General features: G+C 34.1%; 1 protein-coding gene across 6 annotated transcripts in view; it reads left to right on the forward strand.

Moving 5' to 3' along the window:
* DPH6 (diphthamine biosynthesis 6) overlaps positions 1-23,555 on the forward strand; it is a 240,397-nt gene that overhangs the window by 78,268 nt on the left and 138,574 nt on the right. For 3 of the 6 annotated variants that reach the window (XM_068398495.1, XM_068398501.1, XM_068398498.1), the window contains 5 exons: positions 4,743-4,837; positions 9,857-9,944; positions 18,191-18,344; positions 19,595-19,726; positions 23,375-23,504. In XM_068398495.1, coding sequence (XP_068254596.1) covers positions 4,743-4,837; positions 9,857-9,944; positions 18,191-18,344; positions 19,595-19,726; positions 23,375-23,504 — 599 coding nt within the window. The remainder of the gene's footprint in view (positions 1-4,742; positions 4,838-9,856; positions 9,945-18,190; positions 18,345-19,594; positions 19,727-23,374; positions 23,505-23,555) is intronic. The other 3 variants (XM_068398497.1, XM_068398499.1, XM_068398500.1) reach the window with 2 other exon arrangements.

Below are 23,555 nucleotides of genomic sequence, written 5' to 3' on the forward strand. Positions count from 1 at the left end.
GTGATTCTTACTTGGTTTCACTGAAATTCTTACTGTTATGGTTTGATACTTCTCAAAACCCGTGTTTGCAGGTTTTATCTTTTATTGATACAACAATAAACAGAGCAACGACTGCATAGCTTAAGGTGTAGAACTAGTAGGGCATTCTGACCCTACTTGGAACTGGTTGTCAGGCCATTGTAGGGGAGACTGCACAACTGATTATTTGTTCGTGTAGCTGTTTCTTGTGCATATGCATGCTATGAAAATCAAAGTCAGTACAAATAAATTGTTTTTACGGGATACTTAGTTGGCTTTAAGGCCTAATAAAAAACAAATCTAACTATAAACTGAAGATAAATGCTAGGTTTATGATGTGAAAAATACATTTTTGCAAACCAATGAAGTCTTCAGCATCAGAAGTTCTGGTAGACAGAATGTGAGAGCAAAGATTTCACAGTTTTCAGTAAAGAGGAGAGATAAAATTTAATATTCTAACCATACCAAAACAAACACCATAATAAATTAATTTTTAACATTGCACATCCCCAAAACTACCACAGCTTTATATACTCTTGGATCTTTGATTTGTGTTGTATTACCTAACCAGTACTTTCGAATTTCACAACAAATTCCTTGGAATTTATTACTCTTGGTTTTTGCTAATTTTTGCTTTTGTGCTAATTCTTATGGGATTCTTTTTTTGCATTTTCTATTGACATCTAATGTTACTTTACAGAGTTGTTTATTCAGCTAGGTGCAGGGTTTTTCATTACAATGTTTTCCCTAGTGTAATGTGCACGTTTGTGAGAATTTTTGCAATTCTGTTTAAAATGAATTGAAGTGTTCTACCTGTTCTTCGGTTTTGTTGAAAGCCAGTTTATATCTTCATAAGTTCAGTGCCCAGAAAAATGCCAATGTTGAATATAAGAGGGTCTTTGGGTATTGAACCACAACATGTATGACACATTGAGTCATTTAGGATTGGTAGGCTTTACATTTTAGCATGTATTCATAAAGTTCAACTTCTCTGCTACTGCAGATCAGGAGTTAGGACTTTAGTTACTTCTTTATTAATACTAAAAGTTTACCTATTACTAAAAGGCAATAAAATCAAAATCAACTTGTATTACTATAATGTGCCTGTTATAATTTGTCTTCTGGACATGCTAAGAAATAAGCATGAAGTAATCATTTTCTTTTTAGAAAAAATCTCTTGTTGAGGCATTATAAGAGGTGTGTCAATGTTAATTGAAAAAAAAAAAAACAACCCTAACCAGCAAACAAACCCACAACCCAGCCCTGGTTTCATCCACTGAATTGTTCAACCAGAAAAATACAGTCACCTAAATTTTTAGTCTTCTGATTTACTTTAGTTTGTGTGTACAATAGAAATGGTAATAATTACTGACATAAAGGTGAGGTGATTTTGCTGCTGTAGCAGCAGAAAAATGGAGGAGTACTGAGTGGGAAAAGTTTTGATTTAATTTTGCAGGTTTTTTTCTGATTTACATACAGAAGGTTAAACTTATGAGTACAATGATGATCTGCAACCCATACTTTTATCAGGGGTGAATTTTACTGGCTCAGGACGTTGGCATTGTGGCAAGGAAAGTTCTTGAATTATTGCTTTTTTCTAAATGATAGGTCTTTGATTAATTATTGATGAATGGTTGCTACATAATTGCTAAATTATTAAATTGCTGTCATGTCCCGCTGTTTCCTATATACCCGGAGCCCTAGTTTTTTACGCTAAAGAATTTGTTGGCAACTTGCCAAATCTCAGGGGTGCTCACGCTCTCCTTAGAATTTATTAATAGAATGGTACATGCATATTATGATTATATTTGTCTGTACTTCTGTCTCTCCTAATAGACAATAAGAAAATGTTTAGTCATTTGTATGCTTGCCTTAGAAGTTGATGAGTACTTTTTTGATGTAAAGAGCATTTCTGTAATTATAGAGAATTTACTAAGTGTTAGCAATTTCTGTCTGGGAAGAAAGTCTTCTCTTGAAATAGGAAGCACTTTAATTCATATCTTTTATCTTTGAGTACTAAATTTAATGAGAAAGTCAGCTTTAATCCTTGTGTTTCATTCCCAAGGTAGGAAGAGGCTGTTCTTCAGGTAATGTTTGGGCAGATCATTTATATACCTTGTGTCTCATTGTGTATTTGAGTTAAGATGAATTTTGTGTAGTCTAGAAGATGTTTTCATCATATTTCTTTTGGATTTTGAATTGGACTTGTATTTTTAGTTAAGTGTAATTTGTAAATTTGTTGTTTTCTGTCTCATCTGAACTAGAAGGCAGATTTAGCAATCATAAAATTTAGATTATAGTCTGAGCTGTCATATTGTTATGAACATAACATCCAACTTGCAAAACCAAATAATTGGTCTTAAAAAATGTTAATATTCTAAATGACTAAAAGGCAAAGTTTTGGTGTCATTGATGACATTTTAAAACTATTGCTGACTTTGTTAAATGAACACTAAGGACCTGTTCTATAAGCTGCTGAATACCCTCAGTTCCTGTTGACATTAGTGGGAACTGAAAATCCTTTAGAAGCTTGTATAATTGATGTCAAGAATGATCTTGAAGTCAGTGACATTGAAAATGAAGATTTCCCACAACAAAGATAGGAAATAGTCTCACATCTTTTGAGTATTCGATGTTAATTGCCAATAATTATTCTAGGCACTGATGGTTACAAGCAGAGCTACCAATTTTGAAAGTGGCTTGTAAACAGTCACTCCTTGTATTCACTGTGGAAAAGTTGCAGTTAGAAAGATCTTTTCTGGTTTTCTCTTTCATTTTTTTTTAATAGATTTGTTTAGGGTTTTTTGCAGTGGAAGCTACAAAAAGGGGAAGAATAAAAGGTTTTGACTAACTGTTTTATAGGTTATCCGTTCTTGTTGCATCAATATTAATTATTCTTGATGTATCTGTCCTATAGAAACCTTGTTTCCATTGTTGACAGATGGAGTTCTCTTTTATGTCAGTGTAATTTTTTAATGAGCACTTGATTAAAGGTTTTCTTCTGCTCCTTTTCTTTAAAACAAAATGTAAAAGGAAAAATGAAAAATGTGTCTCATAACAAGACACTGAGAAAGGATTTAATATATGTTCCAAAAGAGATTTAGATTTTACACCGCCAGACAACTAAATGGTCACATAGAGCATTACCAAAGTATTGTTTTCTCAGAGCATTTATACTTTTCTCCAAAATAAAGGCTGAAGAGGATTCAGGCCTTTTGTTTAACTAACTGAATTTTAAATTTAAAATTTTATGAAAAACATTCAATTTCCATGTATTTCTTCTTTCACACCTAATTTGGAATTATTTCTTTTTAGGTAAGATGATAGCTGCAGTTGTAAACAGTCTTTGAAGTTTTAAAATAAAAAACTTTGAAAAAGAACTGTAAAGTAACACAAACCATACATTCAGCTTCAACAATAAAAATACAGCATAATTTAAATATATCAAATAGACTTGCTACACAAATATTCTGGTAACCATATAAAAAAAATTGAACCTACAGTGTATAAATAACCCAGTCTCGTGCTTGCCTAAAAATAGACAAACAACAGATTTGGAATTATTTTCTATCCCCCAGACAGACTTTTTCTAACAGTGTCCTACATGTTGTGGGGAACTGCATTGCTGCTTTGACTGCAGAAGCGTCATGGGCATCTGTTCCTCTTATGGGAAAGCATAAGGGGGTTAAAAAAATATTCCAAATAGTAACATTGGTGCTAGCGATGGAGTTGAGAACTGCAGTTCAGCTTCGTGAGTACTACTTGAAGCAGAATGTTAATGCTTGCTTAATGTGAAAAATCCTGGACAGGACTTGGCTTGAAGCAGCTAGTGCTGGGACACATTAGAAGGGGATATAATCTGCTGATAAGAAGACAACTTTGTCCTGCAGAAAAAGGGAGAGTGTCCCCATGCTCAGACATGGTACAGGTGCTTGATTACTACCTGTCAGTACAGTACATTAATACAGAATTACAGTGAACTATTTGGGAGTTGTGTGCTCCTTAGTCCAGCAAAAGGACTCTGGTTCCTGCTTCACATGAGAAAAAGAAAATAATTAAGATAATCATGTCCCTTATTTTGCATGTATTGGTTTATGTAGTTATGTGTTTCAGTGGGATATCCAGAGCTTCAGGAGTACTCTTAAATGTATATGTTGATTTAGAAAGTATATTCAGTACAATTTATAAAGGAAATGGCATGTTGCTACCTCTTTAGATCTTGCTTTAGCTTTTTGCTTTTGACTTAGAAAACTCTCATTGGTTCTATTTGTTAGAATTTTTGAAGGAATGGATATTTACCAAAATATAGAATGCAGTTGTAGAATCTGGTGCCAAAAGTTGTGTACTGCTATGTGAAGTGCTACTTCTTGTTTTGATTTACAGTACAAGTTTCTCACAGAAGTGAACTATCTATGCTGAAGAAAGATAGACAAATACAGGAGTATGAACAACCTTTCCTGTCCACTGAGGAAGAAGGACTAGAAATTCATTCGTTTATCTGAATGTTACAGTGCCAGTTCTACTTAAAAGATAACACATTGTTAATTTTTAGGTCATTGTAATATGCATACAAAGAAATCAAGAACCCTTTGTATGATATTTGGGTTTTTTCAGCCTTTAATGGGTAGTCTTTCAGAAAGTGTACAGTGACATTTTCAGCAAAAGATATTTAACAGACTGCTTTAATGTAATACTTATGTATTTTAATTTCCCTTTTGTGTTAGCTTTCTGAGAAATATGGAGTCCATGTTTGTGGAGAAGGTGGAGAATATGAAACATTCACTCTGGACTGCCCTCTGTTTAAGAAGAAAATAGTTGTGTAAGGAACAGTTTCTTCCATTTCTTTACATTAAAGCAATGGGAACATATTCGCATTTAGCTTGAGGCAACTTTTGTTGGCAGAGGTAAAACATGTCCTCTAAGTTCACAAACACTCACTTTGTTTAACACTGGCAAAGTTCTCTGAAAACCTAAATCAATACCTGACAAGACAAGGCCTTCATAGAGGGCTATAAACTTTTTAGACATTTACACTTTCGTTTACTTGCTGATTATAGCCTGCAGTAAAACTGGTACCTACACACTGACACTTTTATCCTTTCATGAAGTGCGAATTGCCTGTAATATTTATCTTTTATTACAGCTACATTTGGTAAACTGCCACATCAGTAGCCTGTGGGTTCCGTTAACTGTGTGTATGTGTGTGTGTGTTTTCAGTTTAGCAGCTTAGAATGATAATGATAAACATTTTTCTTCAATTATTAGAGGATATTTTAAATACAAACTTTGCATGAATCTGTCTCATTTAGACTGAGTAGTTTATTCCTTTGACCTGAATTGCTAAAATCTGTGTAGTGGGATATGGAAAATATTTGTGTCTTGATGTGAATTTCTTATTAGTCTGTTAAATAGCTAAGCCTGCTTGCTTCGAGTGAGATGTTTTGACTGCTGTTCCTTTTTTTAGCCAAGTAAACAGACTAGTAATCATGTATTGGTGATGCTCAGTCATCTTAGGGAAGGTCGAGATTATGGAGCATATAGAGATGATAAAGGCTTTCATGGTGAAGGTCTATTTATTTCATTTTTCTGTAAGACTGGGATCTGTCCGTATAAGGAACAGAGAACCAAGAGCTGTTACCTCTGTTTCATTGCATGGCATGTGGGAGAACAGCAATAGATAAACTGGTAAAAGGGATGGCAGCTACTCTGGCAGATATCTGCTGAACTATTGGTTGACTGGAAGATATGTCCTCTGGAGTGAACTAAAAAACTAGATAATTTGAATCTGGAGATTCCTATAGCTTTTCTGCATGGAGGTTTCTTTAATAAGAAGAAGATTCAGAAAGTAACAATGTAGAATCTTTAAACTGCATTTAAGTACATCGATGGAATTATGAATGTGTGAGCCAGGAAGTGAGATTCTTGGAGATTTTCTGAGGGGAACCAGGTGCTAGGTAGAAGCCGTAGGTTGTGAGCCAACCTGCTGAGTAGTAGGAGTTGGAAAGTTAAGCAGGAAGTTAAAATAAAAAGTGTACGATGCTTAGGTACATCTTATAACAAATCAGCTTGGAGACAAAGGACAAAACTCCCCAATGCCCTCAGATAGAATCAGTTCACTCTCTTCCAGCAAAAAGGAAACTATTGTGAAATCATTGCTAGAGCACGATTCATTTTTGCATTTAAAGTCTGATATGATTTCTATTAAACTGACAAATTCTTATCAATTTCAGTAGGTGTCAGAGACAGAATTTTGTGAAAATTCATCATTTGGAGTAGTACTACCCATTACCAGACAAATGTGGCCTATTCAGCGCTTATATTGCAACACTTGGAACAAAGTATACTTTAGAAGGAGGATAGCTAGATTTTAACTGAGATATTAAATGTGCTTTTATCAGTTTTTGCACTTAAATGTGTTTGGCTGATTATTTACATTCTATTTATTTTGAGGGTTCTTATGTTACAGATTAAATCTGAGAGTTCATTGGAACTGGATGCATAATTTCCCAGTGCTCCTTTTCAAAGCTCTCTTTGTCTAGATACGACAGATTGGAGAAAACTATGTCAAATCTCGTGAGAAATTCTTGGTTGGTGTAGTATGGAGAGAGTTTAGTTTTTGATTTTGTTTTTTTTTTTCCCCCCATAGAATTTGAGGAACACTTTTAGGAAAGTTCATTGTGCCCTTGGTTTGGGATCAACCAAATACCAGTTTAAGTAGGAATATTTTATAATATATTTTAAATGTATTTCTGACTATCAGTGGTTTAATGATCATTCAAGCAACTAGGAAAAGCTAAACCAGAGGTGGTCTGGCTGAGTTGTCTTTATTTCTATTGGCGACACTCCAAATAATAATAAAAGTTAACAATAAATACACAAAAAATACAGCAAAAGACAAATCTATAAATCAGTGGATATTTAATAATAAATATATGGCACAGCAGACTATTAAACAGTTACTCAACTAGTTCTAAATATACATTTCCATAATGGAAACTGAATAGCTACACTGGCGTTGTGTGTCTCTTGCTTGATTAGCCTTGCTTAGCTATTACATTATTCATGTCATGAAGAAATGCCTTTTGAGGGGCCATTCATGTCAAATCTATTACTTTATGAACTTCTAAAGAAAAATGTGTTGTAGTTCCTTTGTCATTAAATAAGTTACAAGTTTGTTTATTTTGTGCTTTTCATTCTTGTTTTTCCTATACACTGAATCTAAACAGTCTTTGTAATCATGTTGTTAACCATGCTAGTATAGTTTCCAAATGTTTAGATAGCCATGGTTCTGGTATACATCCTGATACAATTTTTGAAGCTTAAATGGAGTTGTAAGTATTACAATTTAGAGGTTAAAACCTGTCAGGATTTTCAAGGTCCCTAAATTCCTGAACTTCACCAAGATGTCTTCCTAGAGAAAGTTTCTGATGAAGACATTAAGGATTACTTTTGCCTGCAAAACAGGTGTGATGGATTAACCTTGGCTGGCTGCCAGGTGCCCACCAAGCTGCTCTCACTCCGCCTCCTCAGCAAGACAAGGGGACAAAATAAAATGAAAAAGCTTGTACATCAAGATAAGGACAGGGTGATTTCAAAAGATAATTAGGATGTTTTTCAACTATTCTTCATTGTTTTCCAAAAGTCTTCTGAAAATATTCCTCAACAAAATTCCTGTGTTTCCATCACAATCAAACATGAATCATCTTATGTGGTCATGTTCCTACTCAAAACTCAGCATGAAATAGCCTTTATATAAATATCAGGGTGTCTCAAATCTCTGTTTTTCATTTTAATCTCTGCTTTTCACGTGGTTTTGGGGTGGGTTTTTTTACTATTTCCTAAGCTGAACGTGACATATAAGTTCAGGATTTCCTATTTTTTTTAATTGTTAACTCATCATTGGACACAAACTAAACTATTATGCTTTCCACATATTCGTTACATTTACTATCGAACAAGACTGTAAATTTTATCAGTTAGAACAATGATGTGTGTTTGGAGAAGCTGACAGAAAATGAAGTAGTTAGGAAAAAATATTTTCTTTCGATATGTGTTGGTTTACTATTTTCAGCACCACATAATCTACCTATTGTGACCCATCAGCTGAGAAATATTGGCATATTAAATTAGGTGTCTATTATGGTCCTATCAAATACCCATGTGTTAGCTGTATGTCATAGGAATGTACTTCATAACAAGCAAAAATATTTATGATCTCTTAATATTTGCAATACTACTTGAGCAACAAATAAGTGCTCAAAAATTCTAAAGTTATTGAACAGTTAGTTTAGGTATCAATGCTTTAGCATCTGTTCTGCTGTACTAGTGAATTGGAATGTGATGGGATATAACCAGAACTGCTTCTTTTACTTCGGAGTTAAATATATTTTCTTTGTTTTTCCTTTCTGATACAAGCTTTTCTGTTAATTTAGTTTTAAGTAGTTAATGCAACACTGAAAAGTGCCAGACTTCCCCATATAGGACTTTAACAGCGAGCAAGAAATGTTTTTGAGAATATCCTCAGACACTGAGGATACGCAGGCACCAGGTGCTACTGGAGTCTTGGTGTCTGTTTTTTATTATTTCTAATTACGTATTCCTATTACTAAAGATTTCCAAATTATTTTCTGCCTATTCCTGTTAGAAATAGAAAAGACCATGATCATTTGCAAAGAATGACTTTAATCTTAAGGGACTATCTTTAGGATATCTTAAAGGAATAAGTGATGTTTTGATCATAAAGAATCTTGATAATAACTCTCAAGAATGAAGCTGAAGGCTTATTTATCAAATTACTTTAAAAGTTTACTAAAAGGGAAGTGGAGCTTCTTATGCTAAAGGTATTTATCATTATTTTGTAATGTAGTGATGATGATTATCTTAGGAGTTTTTTTATTTTAAATGCCAAAACACATTTTATAGAACAGATATTTCTGTTCATTTTACACTTTCACTAAGTCAGTGGAATCTGGCCTAGACTTCGACTGTTTCCAGTTTGCATGGTTTTTATGTGGCATTACTAGAAATCCTGTCTCATCTCATTGAATACTGTGAAGGCATCAAGGACACTGTAGTTTCAAGAAAATTATCGGTGTGTCCTTAGCCTTACTTACAACAATTTTTGGATATTCTTGGACTGCATCTGAGTTTCTCTTATGTTTTGAGTTTCTCACCTTCTGATGTTTGTTTCCTAGAACTACCTTTTTCTTAAGCAGTAAAACCATGCAGATGGATATAACAGATACTGCCTCTTATGAATCAAAGTGTGACAGATTGTGTCTGTAAAAATGAAAACTAAAATTAACTAATTTGAATCAGCACACAGGAAGTTTATCGTTGTTACCATCACATTTGGCATTAAAAAGTTGTGTCTAGTAGGCCTCAGTATCAGATGCAAGATGGTCGAATCAGTCAGTTTCTCAGCATGAAATATTGTGTGCTGTTAATACCTCAAGAACTAATCCCTGAAGCGTTACTCAAGAAGAATGGACTTTAAAAAATCTCCTGTTGATGAAATTAAAAGATTGCTTTACATATTAGTCTCTAGAATGGAAAACATAATGTCATTTATGCTTTCATACAGCTAATGGAATCTCTTGGTGCTGGTCTGGCGGTATAGTTTATTCCTTTGGAAAATTGAAAATTAGTGAAGATAATGTGTTGTTCAACAATACGATTTTGTACGGTGGACTATTTTTTCTTAATTAATATAAAAACTAAATAAAAAAATAATAGATTTTCAGTGAGTTACCTTGGAGTCTGTGTTATATGGCAACTAAGTATTGTCTATATGTAAAATTATATACTAATATTTGATGCTAATAATTTTGTATTTCAGAGATTCAGCCAAGGTGATTGTGCATTCGGCTGATGCATTTGCACCTGTGGCCTACCTTCATTTTTTAAAATTACACTTGGAGAATAAGGCAAGTAGATTGTGAGTGTCGTGTTCCTTTAAAGCTATATGTGTGCTTTCTAATATCGTGTTGCTTTGTCACAGTTGGGAGCGAAGCTGCATATTCTCATGTGGGTGTACTTTCAAATAGCAATGTACATATTTAGTTGAATTTCAGAACTTGCCATAAGGAAAAAGTAAACACAAATGCTTTCTTGTGTCAAATGAATGAATGGAGGTAGTATATTTGTGTAGCATTTTTCATCTTGAAACCTCAAGGTGCTGAGCCAATGTGGTTCAGTCAAGCACATGTGTAACCTGTGTAGTACAGCTAGCCACACTGTGGAACACAGCTGTATTAGGAAACTGTAAGAACAGTGTTAATTTGCTGGGAGGTGGCATCTCTTTTTGCTGTTTCTGATGTAAAGTGAATGATTTTAAAGCTTGCTGACCCGCAAATGCTCAAGTTTTAAATGTACTGTTTTTTGTTTTATCTTTTCCATATGAAAGATACATCTAATGAATAGCTTAAATAATGTAGAAGATATTATCCTGGTCAAAGATCTTAAAGGAATCATTAGTAGTTCACTGGGATACATTCTCTTAGCTTATCATTTCATAGAAACTGCAGAACAGGAATAAGAAGTCTGGTGGTTTAAATATTCCAGACTTTAATGTGAGCAGAGCTAAGAATGTCAAAACAGAAGTTATTTTTCTTAGTATTTGTCAGTGCTTTTCTATTTTTCTTTTCATTATTTTGCAGGTAAAATGAATTTTTTTTCCTCCTGATCATCTGTAACTGCTAGTATTTTGCTGAAGAGAGTGCCTCATGATCTTCCTGCTACTGTTGCAGTCATCTTTTTATAGGTCTTCCCACTTCTTTCTACACTTTGAAGATCACTGAACCTCTTCTAGGTGCAGGGATTGTTAGAGAACATTATTATATTGGTATTTTACATTTCACATCTCTTGAGCAACTACATTTCCTAAATTCCTTTCATTCCTTCCCCACCCCCCGCCTTTTTTAATTCTATTGTTCCAAACAGAAAAAATACCTGTGCTTTTTTTTTTTCCATGATGGTGTCATTTTGCCTAGGAAAGTAAATTGTATTTCATCCTGTCAATTTCTAGCTTGGGATTTCTTTCAAAAATAAAACGTTAAATATTTGTGTGGGAGACTGTGAAAAGGATATCAACTAGCTATGTGAAGCAAAACTAAATAGGCTGAATAAAGGAAAATTTGGGAGCAGGGCATGGTGGGGAAGAGTGATAAGATATTAATATTTCTTTGGGGGCACTGACTTTATTGCTCATGGAAAACTTGATGCTAAAATGCATCATACATCACTACAATGTGACAGACTAGGGAAAATGAAAACCACAAAGCTTTACATAAATCAGGAAAAAAATCATATTAAAATGCATAACATTTTATATAAGAATCAAGATTTTACTTTTATCTGTTCGGAAGCTCTTTTCCACTTCTTATGTAGCTGTTTTAGATTTGGTTGAAGCCTCATAGTTTCAGGCAGTGTTGTAGTAAACCATGTTTCAAATTCATTGTAGACAAAGCTGTCACACTCTCAAAGGGGTAAAGTTTACAGAGGCTTGCCCTGGATTTTGGTGTATAAACTAATGTCTTGTATAGTTAAAAGGAAAATATTCTATTTTCTGCAGTGCTTGTCTCATAAGGAAAAGCATTAGAATCTTTTGGCTATAAATTATTTTGTGTAACGATAAAAAAAGCTAGGTTTTCAAGAAGTTATGAATATGGGGAACCAGTCAGTCTTTCAGAGCGTAACTTGTTACTAAGTTAGCACGGTTTAACTGCATAATGATAAAGAAATGCCTTCAAGATTGATATGCCTGTAGTTCTATACTTTTTCTCACTATTTGGTGCTTACAAGCCCTAAAAAAAATTTAAATATCAGTCAGTAATTCAGCACTTAAAAGCCAATCCTACAATAGCACATCACTGCAGGGAAAAACTGCTTTAGAAGGAGAACTAATTTTAGTTTCAGGCTTTCAAGGGATTACTAAAAATTGGGCAAAAAATACTCCATTATGAGCAATGTATAAAAGTAGCCACTTATGTAAGCACTTTGTAGAAACCATTAATAGACTGCACAGTGATGTGTAATTCTAATAAGTATTATGACATCAGTTTTGTTATCATTTCAACTGAGAGATGTACATATTTTTAACTTTTATTTTATATTCATTTTATCTTAGTTACATGCCACAGGTGTTAATTTTACATTCTTTGAATTTACTTTTATAATCATTATGCAATTATAACTAGTGTACCTTAGTCTCTGCTGCCTTTCCTCCCCTATAATGCATTTTCTTCAGCTAAATCTCTTCATGTTTAACTACAAAGCCTGCATAAAAATTTGTTTTAGATTGTTTCTGGCAGCAAAATATAAGCCCTTGTGCCTGGGGGAAAATAACATTTTACTCACTGTTCTGGTTTAATACATTACTGTGCAACTTCAAGATGTGTTTTTGCATAATAATTGAAGCTTTTTTTTAACACACCCTCTTTTCTTTCATTACCAGTGATACAGAAAAGGCTAAAGAGATAAATAAATATAAGATTTTATTATTAAAGCATTATTAGAAGTTTGGTAAACATGGCTTAAGATAACTTTTTTGTAGGCATTTTATTAAAAAATTAAGAATAAATAATGTTGCTAATAAAACACTAATGCTCAAAATTCGGGAATGCCTCATTTACTGCATTGTAACAAACAAGGTCACTGCTGTGATGTACATAATACAGGCACTTCATCTCTATTTTACTTTGCAAGTAAGATTGTCACTTTGTACATTTAAAATGTAGGATATTTTTTGTTGAGGAGGCAGCAACTTCTGAAGTATACTGTAGAATCTTTAAATCAGGTGTATTTGTATTTGATAGAGATTTAATTTTGAATATTTTCAATTAGGAAAAAAATACTACTGTGAAAAAATTCTTTTAACTTTGACAGCACAATGAACTTGGAAAATATTTTTATTTTCCCCATATTATACTATTCTGTTACTGTGTTAAGTTGTGTTGGCTTTTGAATGATTGGAACCAGAAATTAAAGCTGTTGGAGCTTCTGCTGATGTGGTAATTCTTTGTGAACTTACTTCTGATGACAGTAGTGAACATACTAGCTATCATTCATGCTCTAAGATTTTCTCTTTCCCACATTTAATAATGAATACTTTGTTCCCTGAGTTCCAGTGAGTAGGAGCACACATACATTAAACAATACAAGCCGTGAAACTGCAGCCCCTTAAGTTAGGGATAGTCCAGAATTAGGGGGAGTCATTCAGTTTTCTTTCTAGACCTGGCAGAAGGAAGGAGCCTGTTTGCATGTAACAGATACAGGAATTATGCCTGCTGCTGCTCTTTCTTGTAGCATACTACTGCATTATATTTACCTATCATAAATTGATATTGCAAGGCTTATTTATTTTCCTGTTTGTAAAAGATCTTGACCTATTTGGGTGGAACACAAGTGCAAGCAGTTATGCCCCTGTTAAACATCAGCAAATCTATTTCACAGGTCAGTTCAGAGATTATTTTAAAAACACTTGTAAAAATTAGAAAAGTGTTTGGGAGATATTTACATGCCTTGTATACTAAAGGAGCATGATCCTGCAGGTTAGATTTGATGTAACTTTGTAGCCTATTTCTGTCCAGTTCCTTCTGGCTTGAATTATTTTAGTTAATCTCCATTTAGGACTTTAGCTGTAGAGTTAGACTTTGTAAGTGATGTCAGGGAGAACAGGAAGGAATTTCAAGTTGCAAAAATATGTTTTGTTGGTGGCATTATGGGTGGCATTTTTGGAATACTTTGTCATCATTGAATGATACTTCTCCTAGGTAACCTTTAGTTTCCCTTCTGCATCATAAGAATATAGATAACCTTTGAGGTTATATTTTCAAAACTTTATAACAAATACTGCAAAATTTGTTTGTACACTGATTTATTTCAAACACTAAGATAATTAATAAAGGATTTTCTTTCCTACTCTGTTTGATTGCAAATTCAGTCCAGTTCTGTGAGAAAAGAGAAATTTTTATTCTCTTTTCATAATGAAGAGACTTTATTTGAAAGTCTGTCAGAGTAAAGGACTTGCTTTCCTATGTGTCTGTGTATTGTACTTGAAGTACTACAAGGAGATGGATGTCTCTCTCTCATTATATTTATTTCAAGGAGTTCTGTTATCAAGGTACACCACCAAGAATGAAGAGCTTATCATAGTCTTTCCTTATGTCTTCTGAGCTCTCTGCCCCACTGTATTTTCTTTGCTGCTCACTGGGAGAACTATCAGTTCTGGAATTGTGTTGTGATAGGTTTTTATATCAGTTTCTGTGGTGGAGAATGTAAGCTTTATAAGAAGGCAATCTGTTGTTTTCATAAAAGACCACTGCATGGAATTTCAGCTATATCTGTCAAAGTCCTAGCTCCAAGGCTTTTTCGACAGGAGAATTTGGATCTTGGAACACTTGTACATTTGCTTAACTTCATTCTGAGCGCTTTTGCATCAATGACATGAGTTATGTGAATATAGTTAAGCATATGCATACATGCAGGCTCTGATCCAAAATTAGGTTGGTATCACAATGTACAGTGGGTGTGGGAGAAACAGTGTAACAAATGGGAAAATATATTGCTTCTGTGAAGTAACATGAAAATGTTATGTGATAAAATAGGTTCTGTAAGATTTAATTAAAATGTCATTATAGCAAGCTTGATTTTTTGTTTTTAAAGTGATGAGAGTATTATTCAGGGAAAGTTAGTCTGTTTGTGGCAGTCTGTAACTTGTAAGTTTTAAATTCTTAGATTACTTTCTCTGTCGACAGGAATGGAAGACCAACATTGGTATGAGATTTGAATATAACTACTAAACAGAGTCTGGCAGCTCTACTTAGGCTGGCATTGAGCCTGTTGTTCTTCTAGTGCCAGGTTCCACACCTAATACTTCTGCTGTAGCTGCACCTGTGCTGCTTCAGAAAGTGATTGATTACCTATGTTTTTGGAGCATTGTGGGAGTCAGCCTTGAATGAATCATTGTGATGTATCATAGGCATTGAAATCAACAGTAGTCTATAATTATTTTTATGGTCTTTGGTGTATGTAAGAGACATTGTAGAATTTCTAGTACTTAGTAATTTCCAAAAATTTTGCAACTGACCAGCTGTTTGTGTATGTATGTAGACACAGTTGTATAATTTTATTTATATCTGTGAAGCAATATTGATACAAGCTTAACAATTTATAAAATATTGACATACTTAGGAAAAGAGATGTGACTGTGGATGATATGAAAATTTAATGTAGCATCAATTTGGAATATTTGTAATATTAACAAATTACAGAGCTACAGGGGAGTTCTGTAAGTTAGACCAAACCAGTTGTGATACAGTCTGTGAGTCTCACTACATCTCCATAAATTTTTTATGAAGCACATTTTGCAGAAAACACGTTTAGAAACATAATTGAAAGAACAGTTTTCACAGATGGCATACAAATGGAATAGGTGCTCTTTTCAAGTTCATTTGCAGAGCATATAAATTCAGTCCTCCAGGTTAGGACATTGAGAGAACTTACAAGTCTCTAATAGTACCTACTCAAGATATCTGTAGCTCTAGATCTCTTAAAAGGTATTTACGTAAAGCTTAACAAAAGCGAGAGACAAAGTGGCTGTCATACTGGCAAGCTGGAACTTTTCCCTTTTCAGTTAACATATTTTTTTTGCCTAGTGATGGATTGTTATACCATATTGAAGTTAAAATCCAGGTGATGTAAAAACAAAACCCAAGGCAGCATTGTGAAAGTATCATTCATCTCTCCATGTCTGTGCGTGCTTACTCAGTGGGTAGGACCAAGAGGTGCAAACTTTGTAATGTCTATATGTTACATTAGTACTCAGTGAATGCCCGTGCTACAATGGAAATTGATTGTTTCGTGATGGGCGTTACAAATTAGACAGTGAAAGCAACTAATTTAATAAAACACCAGTTTGCAAGGAGGAAATGGTAGCACTTTTAGCACTTCATGCCACTATACAGTCTGTATATTTCTATAAAGTGACTTCTTGTGGATAAAAAAATGGAAGCAAAAAAAAAATAGGAAAAAAGGAATTTTCTTGGTTCTTGTAGCATAATCCAACTTCAGATCTATTTCAATTACAGATTTGTGTTCCTGCTTCTTTATTTTGTAAGTCACACCTGAAGAGTTAGGGGCTATCAGGCAGCGCTCTGGGTAATGGCAGAATGTATCAACCGACAGCAGTAGGTTGAAGGTGCAATTCAATGAGTGGGAAATGGTATAGATGCTGTTGGATGCTTGTATATTTTAATGGTGGAATGCGCGTCGTGTTTGTGCTAAATTGCATTTTCATCTTTGAGTTATTATGTTACATTTAGTTGAGTTCTTTTAACCTCTCATGTACGATTGATTCACATAAAGTAGATTATTGCCTTGACTTTCATGCCTTTCTTGGAGGAATGAATAAAATGAGGTCCAATCAAGAAACATCAACCCCTCTTAGAGCATAGCTTTAGTGTTTACAGCACTTATAAAACTCCCCTTGAGCCCTTTTAGAGGCAGCAGAGCTGAGTTTTCCCCTCATAGGTAACGACCTTTTTGTAATTTAGCCTTTCCTGAGAGTTTCCAAATGCACTGCTTTAACTTAACGGGATCCTTTTTCTCTCCAGTGAAGTTAAATATCAATGTAAGTACTGACTTCTCCTTGCAGACTTCTGATGCATACTATAGTCTTCTGCCTTTTTTTTCTCACTTTTTTGCTTAATATCAAGAGAAGTTTCAATAAGATATGTTTCATTTTCCAAAGGAAAGCAAAAATACAATAAATTTTTTTTTTTTAAAAATGTCTATATTCAAATTTGAATAGTAATTTTTAATATATCCCATTTTGTTTGACAGCTCAACAACATCTAATTGTTAAAAAGCAGGAAATGCAGACGGTCAAACTTCAGGTGACCTTATAAGTGCTTCACCGTATAATGTTAATATTCTTTTTCATAGACATTTTGCATGAAAATTCTATAGATAGTACACTAATTTGTGAGCTAAAAGAATATTCAACAGTTTCTAATCCATATGTAAGGATTGCCGAAGGCTTCATATTTTGTCAACTTTTTATCTTGCTTTATTTGGCTTTATCATCATTTTTATGAATTTAGTATTTAAAAATCCTGCAGTAAAATGCATAGTTCAGACACTATATGAAATTCAAGACCTTTGAGCAGAAATTATTCGATAGAATATGGAGTTACATCATGCAGTGAAGTTTGGTTAATGTTTTTAGATTAAGACAAGTAGTGTTAGCCAGGCTAGTGATCCCAAAGTCAACGTGCTGTGCAGGTTAGGCTGCCTTGGAAAATCAGATGGAAGAGAGTAGGAGTTCTAATTGCTTTAAAATTAAAAAAATATATATACATGCTCTAATTACGTGACTTGTTGAAAATATAATGAACAGAATTTTGGAAGACTGGTCAGTACACGCTCTGCCTATGTATTTTGCTTTAAAAGACATGCTGAGTAGTTTTCTTTTACTAGGCCTAAGAAAGCATTTGGGGATAAAAGAAGGTACGGTGAATTATTTTCCTTCCTTGTCAAGAAATTACTTTGATATATATAGATCTTGGTAAATGCTCTTTTCTGTATCTCAAAACTCTGAGCATACCTAAGCATGGTGAGTTTGATGGAAGGGATAGTCTTTCTGAGATGAATAGAAAGAGATTTTATTTTACATGGACTGCATTTATTCAAGGTTCAACAAGTTAAAACTTTCTTGTTAGTCTTTTGCTCTGTTTCAAGTGTTTAGTGACAGTGTTAAATATCAAATTGTTACTTTTGTACTTTTGTTCCTTTTTTTCACTTAATTTATACTATTTTTGGAAAACATAGTTGTCCTGCATGTAATTGTGGAACAGCATTTCTTCATCATAGTATTTTTTCTGTCTCTTATCTTGAGTCTCATCGTTCTTCGTATCTGTTGTTCTTATTTACTGCTATGTCTGCGTTTTTATTCCATATGGTATGGCAACAGGAGCACATTGTATTCTGCCAGTTTCTGCAATCTAAATAATGGGAAATCCTAATGCTGTTCTTCCATGACTTGTTCTAAACTGAAGAAGCCATTGAGCTATAGTATTTTTTGAAATTGTAACCAGAAATTTGAATGATAAAATGTGCTGATTTCGTACTGCTTGGCCTGCTGTTTACTTGCTTATTTTATATTTTTCTCAAGCAGGAGGAATCTTCAGGTACACTTACTCTCAATAGCTGTTCTTGTGAGGCGAGCTGCAACGATGACGATACTTTCCCTTCATCAGAAGAGGGTGAACCGCAGAAAAACATTCCAGTCAACTGGAAGTCTCTGAAACATAATTCTTTGGATTTCAGTGAGTCTTGCACAACCTTCATTAGAAAAATAATATTGAATATTTCATGCCCTGGTGGAGTACATTGTTAATTACTATAAGAACACTCCTGAAAAGAATGTTTGTGACCTTTAATAACTAGCCTGAGAAAAAAGAGATCCTACTACAATGAGATTTTCTGGTAGCAATCAATAGATCTATAATAATGAAACATTTCAAGTTGTTCTAGAGAAGGAACATAACCCATTTTTTTACTTTCTTTCAGAAAACGCACGTTAATGTGTTCTGTTTGTCTGAATGGAATTAATATAATCATTCATTTGAGTGGAGGGATTGAGTTTTATTTAAAAGGTCTAACCACAGCTGTACCCATACTCTAGTACTTTTAAATTGAAGATAGAAAATCAAGCTCTAAAATGAAGTACAAAACACAACTGTTCAACTTGCTTACATAGCGTTGAGTCTGTCCCAACCTAAGCAACCTCAGGGTAACATGAATGATCAAGTTTAGCAGCCTAGCAAGTTACTGTCTCTTAGGTGAGCTGCAGTAACTAATCATATGCCTGATAGCACTGCCTCAAACATGAGGTGATTAAGGCAAGATAAACTTGAGTTCATAGATTGTTACCTCATTGAAGTACCCAGCATCACTCTTACCCTACACCCAAAAAATAAACTTTTCCTGAAAACTAAGTTTCATAGCTTAGCGGTGTTTGATATTGGATGGTATTTAGGCTCTTGAATATGGATAAGTGTCTGGTGGGATGTTAAGAAATGCCTAAACTCATTATGCATTTGCTAAGATGATCAGAACCAGGTTAAACACCTAACTTCCATTAAAATTTGGCATATAAGTTTGAAAATCTGTTCCTTTGTCACTTAGATACTGTTGAAAATTTTAGCTTTTCAGTGTCATGTCTTATGCCAAGTCTGTATCAAAACAGATAGAGAAATTGTAAAAGGTCAGCAGAAATGGAAAGGAGGAGAGAAAGTACTGAAATTCTCAGCTAAATGCTACTTGCAGGCATATTTTCTGAAGGCAGTGTTGGAGAAAGATTTGTCAAGTACCATTTGGAAGCTTTATTACAAGCACACTTTTAAAGTTTTGTTTTATATCTGTTTGTATATGAATACATTTTGAAGACGTTTTTACAGTTTGTGATTTTTTTTTCTGTAGAAGTTGTTCTTATTTAAACAATTTAAAATCTGTTCTAGGTTAATCTGAAATCTTCCGTTATTATAATCATAGTGCTGTTCTTAATTTCCCATAGCTAAGATGTTTGGAAGTTCAGGAAAATCCCCGAGTGGTTACCAGTGGTTTTCAGGTATCACTGCCCAGTTCCTTCCATCAAAAGGCAAAAATGTTCAAGAGGCAGCAAGGGAAGCATTTTCTTCTCTCCAAGGTGCTTTATTCAGTTAATCCATTATCTGCTGTTAATGATACTTTTTTTTTAATATGGTATTAAGTTAAAATCTGTATAGTCATATGGTCTTATAACTTTAAATGTTGTTGTTGTCAGTTTGCGATCTCATTTTGTATTTGATTGGAATCATTGATATCAAGACTGCTGGCTTTAATATTGAAGACATTGTAATTTGACTTGCTTTTTAAGACCCTAGAAAGCCAGAATAGTGTTTGTATCACTGCAACAACACTATTTCCACAGTAGTTACTTGCTTTATAACTTGCTTTATAGCTTTCTTGCAATATATACTCTGTGTGTGAATATGCATGGGTGCTATAGATGCTGTCTACTTGCTAAAGCACTTCTGTAGCTACCATAATTTTAAATTCCGTTTTCTAGAAAGCCGTTGCACATTTTGGCATCTAGGATTAGGTCAGTAGCCGTAAATCTTATTTATATTCTTAATGTAAAGGAGAAATTGCTCTCTTGGGAATCATGAAATTGAGATTCCTTACTATCCTTCTCTTACAAGATACTGACATATAAAATAAAATTTTCATCTTTTTGTTTTGTATTTTTTTCGTTCTAAATTTTAAGTAAACCATGTTTATACAGGCTTCTTTTCATTCATAAAAATGGAAATCTGTAAATTGAAGCAAAAGGGTTGTGTAATGTTTTATTTTGTTCTCATTATATTTGAATGGAAATCTGCCAGTACAAACATTATATATTTTTGCCTTAGCATCTGTCAAAAAAGATTGTGTCTCTGACTAGTACAGTAGCCTATTGCTTTCAGCAAATTACTTGCATTAGCTGTATTATAGTCAAGAAAAATAGTAATTTTCTGATCCTTGGTAGAAGATGTCAGTTCTCACATTTCCTTTCATTTTTCTCTTTTTGGAAGTCGGTGTAGAAGACTGAATGAATTATGGTTCTGTCATGGCAAAAGAAACAATTTGTTTCTGAGAACTTAACTGATCTGCAAATATGCACAAGGCTTTTTCTGAACTCGTACTTATGATCTATACAGCAGTTCAGTCTTCAATGCTACGAGAATGGAATAAGCACAGTCCTTTTAACCTTCTCTTTGCTGGGTTAGCTGATTTAATCACCTCTAAAGAGGATACGTGTTGCCAAAAGAATTCAGAAATAGAAATTTGTTACTAGACGTTATGAAACATGTGGTTGTTCTATACAGTGGATGGAATTCTCTCATGAAGCCGAGAACTGATTACTGTTTACATTTACATTTATTTTCTTAAACTCCTATGTTAAACTTCTCTTTAGATATTATTGGAAGATGACAAAGATTGCAGTACTTTATATATAAAGCAGCTCTGATGCAGCTGTACAATGGCAAAGCTCCATAGACTTGAAGGGAACTACATAGATTTTTATTACATGAAAATTTAGTCTAAAATGCGACTTCCTGTAGACAGTTTTGATGCTGCCTTTTGTGGCTCTTGGCCTAAGGATCTTGAATAACCCAATTTAAAAAAATTAAGCTGTACTTTAGCCAGTTATCTTTTGGGTCAGTTCTTTTTAGGCAGTTCTGCCTAAGTGAGGATGAGTCTCACCTGATCATATTTTATAAATTCTTTGGAACAGTGAATGGCTTGAAATTCAACAGAAAGGCTGTATGGTTTCCCTGTACATCCTGGAGATGTGCTGTGTAAGAGTCCTGTCTTGGGAAGCAGAACTTGTCAAGAACACAAGTGGTGGGTTGGTAACTGGTTTATCATTTATGCCTTTCTACTAGATACAGGGCTTTGGGAGGTCATTGTTATTCTGCTTAGAAGCTAGAGATAAATTATTTCCCATCATTCCTCTAATTCATGCAGAGGAAAAGAGGTTTGTACTTTTATTTACTTTAAGAAAATTTTTTTAAATAAAGCTGAAAACTATGAATTTATCCAAATCTCTTTGCCTTCAACTTGCTCTAATACTGTTACGTGTCCACAAATCAGAGTTAGTTTGCTGGCTTATGCATTTTAAATGTAGACTTGGGGGTGCGGGGAAGTCAGTTTGTTGGGTTTTGTTGTCCCCCCGCCCCCCCCCTCCAGTATTCCATACAATGCTGCAGAAGTTTTAACTGCAGACCAAAATTCTTTCTTCTTGGCTGAAGTGCTAGCTGGAAATCTGAAAAGTGTCCTTGTTTCCTCCTTGACTGATGACATAGCAGCTGGTACTGACCTAGTGATTGCCATCAGGCAATGTTCAAATACATTTATATTTCTGGACAGAATTATCATTGTGTGCTAATTTCTCAACTGATGTTTCTGGAGATGTGTCTTGACTTCATAGGAATTCTATGTCAATTGCTATATAATCTCTTATATCACTTAGCATGCACTTCCATTTCGGTCAATGAAAATTCCCCTTTTCAGATTGCCAACACTAATGGCAGTAGGACTAAGTAAAGCTGAGACATTTAGAGCAAAATACACTATTGGTGTGACCAAACTGGCCTTTATGGGAGCGTGGCAACTCCTGAACTGTCTCTAAAAGCACAGAAATGTTTTACACAAAAAATATTTGTTTCTCAGTAAGGCAACAGCCAACAGAGATTGTCTTTATACTCTTGTTCTTCTCCACTGGAAAACAAATATATAGGTATATATAGGTACACACTGTAATGTTAAAGGCAAGATCCTCAAAGTTACACTGAGAAGAGCTTTACATAGCTCATTTAAGTTAGAATCACAGAATCACAGAATCAAGCGTGTTGGAAGAGACTCTGGGATCATCAAGTACAACCATCGAGTGCACCCATAGGTCGCATGGCAGTCTGTTATATGTATTCTATATTCAGAGAAGATTTTGTTCTTCATTTAGTTTCTATTGCTCATAAATTACAAAAGGTCCACACTGCAGAGCTGATTCACATATCTTGTTATGGGATTGACTATGTAAGAGTAATACATTCTCCTTAAGTGCTATGACTGGAGTCTTCTATGCATACACATTGAGCTGATCTTGACTTCCAAGTATCTTTTCTTTAACTGTCTGCTTGAACTTTCCTCTGCTCTCATCTTTCCTTCATTTCTGCTGTGGCCACTTCTGTTTCCTAGTGTCTGTCTTGCCATTTATAACTCTTTGTTTATGTGGAGATTATTATTGCAGTGAAGGTTTTTAAAAACAGCTTAGACAAGCATCCTTCTGGAATATAAATATTTGATCTTTTCTTTGAAGAGGGTGATGCACTAAAGGACCTCTTATTGTCCCCTCCAGTTCTGTACTTTTGTGATTCAAAGTCCTTTACAGATTACTCACTGTCATACACTGAAAATAAAAAAATACAAGATAATAAAACTTACAGATACAAGGAATTTGGACTGTAACATATCTACATGCATTAACGCATAATCTGTTTTCTTGGGGCAAGAATTCACCACTGCTCAGAGTGGATAAAATTTATTTGTGTTCTGTTTCTGTATATTTGGAAAACTTAACATGAGAAAGAATTTCATGAAAAAAAAGGTATTATGTGGAGAAAGGTAGTACGTTGCAAAGCCTTCAGTCATGTTTAGACTGTTAGGTTATTACCAGTTGGTTTTACTGAACAAAAACAGGATACCTGTGCTGTCTTTCTACATATGTTTAAGGTATTCTGTCTTTAACAGCTATATTGTTTTTATCCTGCAGCTACTATGAATTCAGAGGGATTGAAACTGAAGGATGTTATTTTGGTTCATCTGTATATGAAGAGCATGAAAGATTTTCATGTTATAAATTCAGTTTATGTGACAGAATTTGATTTGTGTCCACCAGCAAGGTAGGATTAGACTACTGCTATAGTATATGATACACTGTAATATACTGAATT

The sequence above is a fragment of the Nyctibius grandis genome, chromosome 4 (assembly GCF_013368605.1).
Source record: "Nyctibius grandis isolate bNycGra1 chromosome 4, bNycGra1.pri, whole genome shotgun sequence".
Classification (NCBI taxonomy): Eukaryota; Metazoa; Chordata; class Aves; order Nyctibiiformes; family Nyctibiidae; genus Nyctibius; species Nyctibius grandis.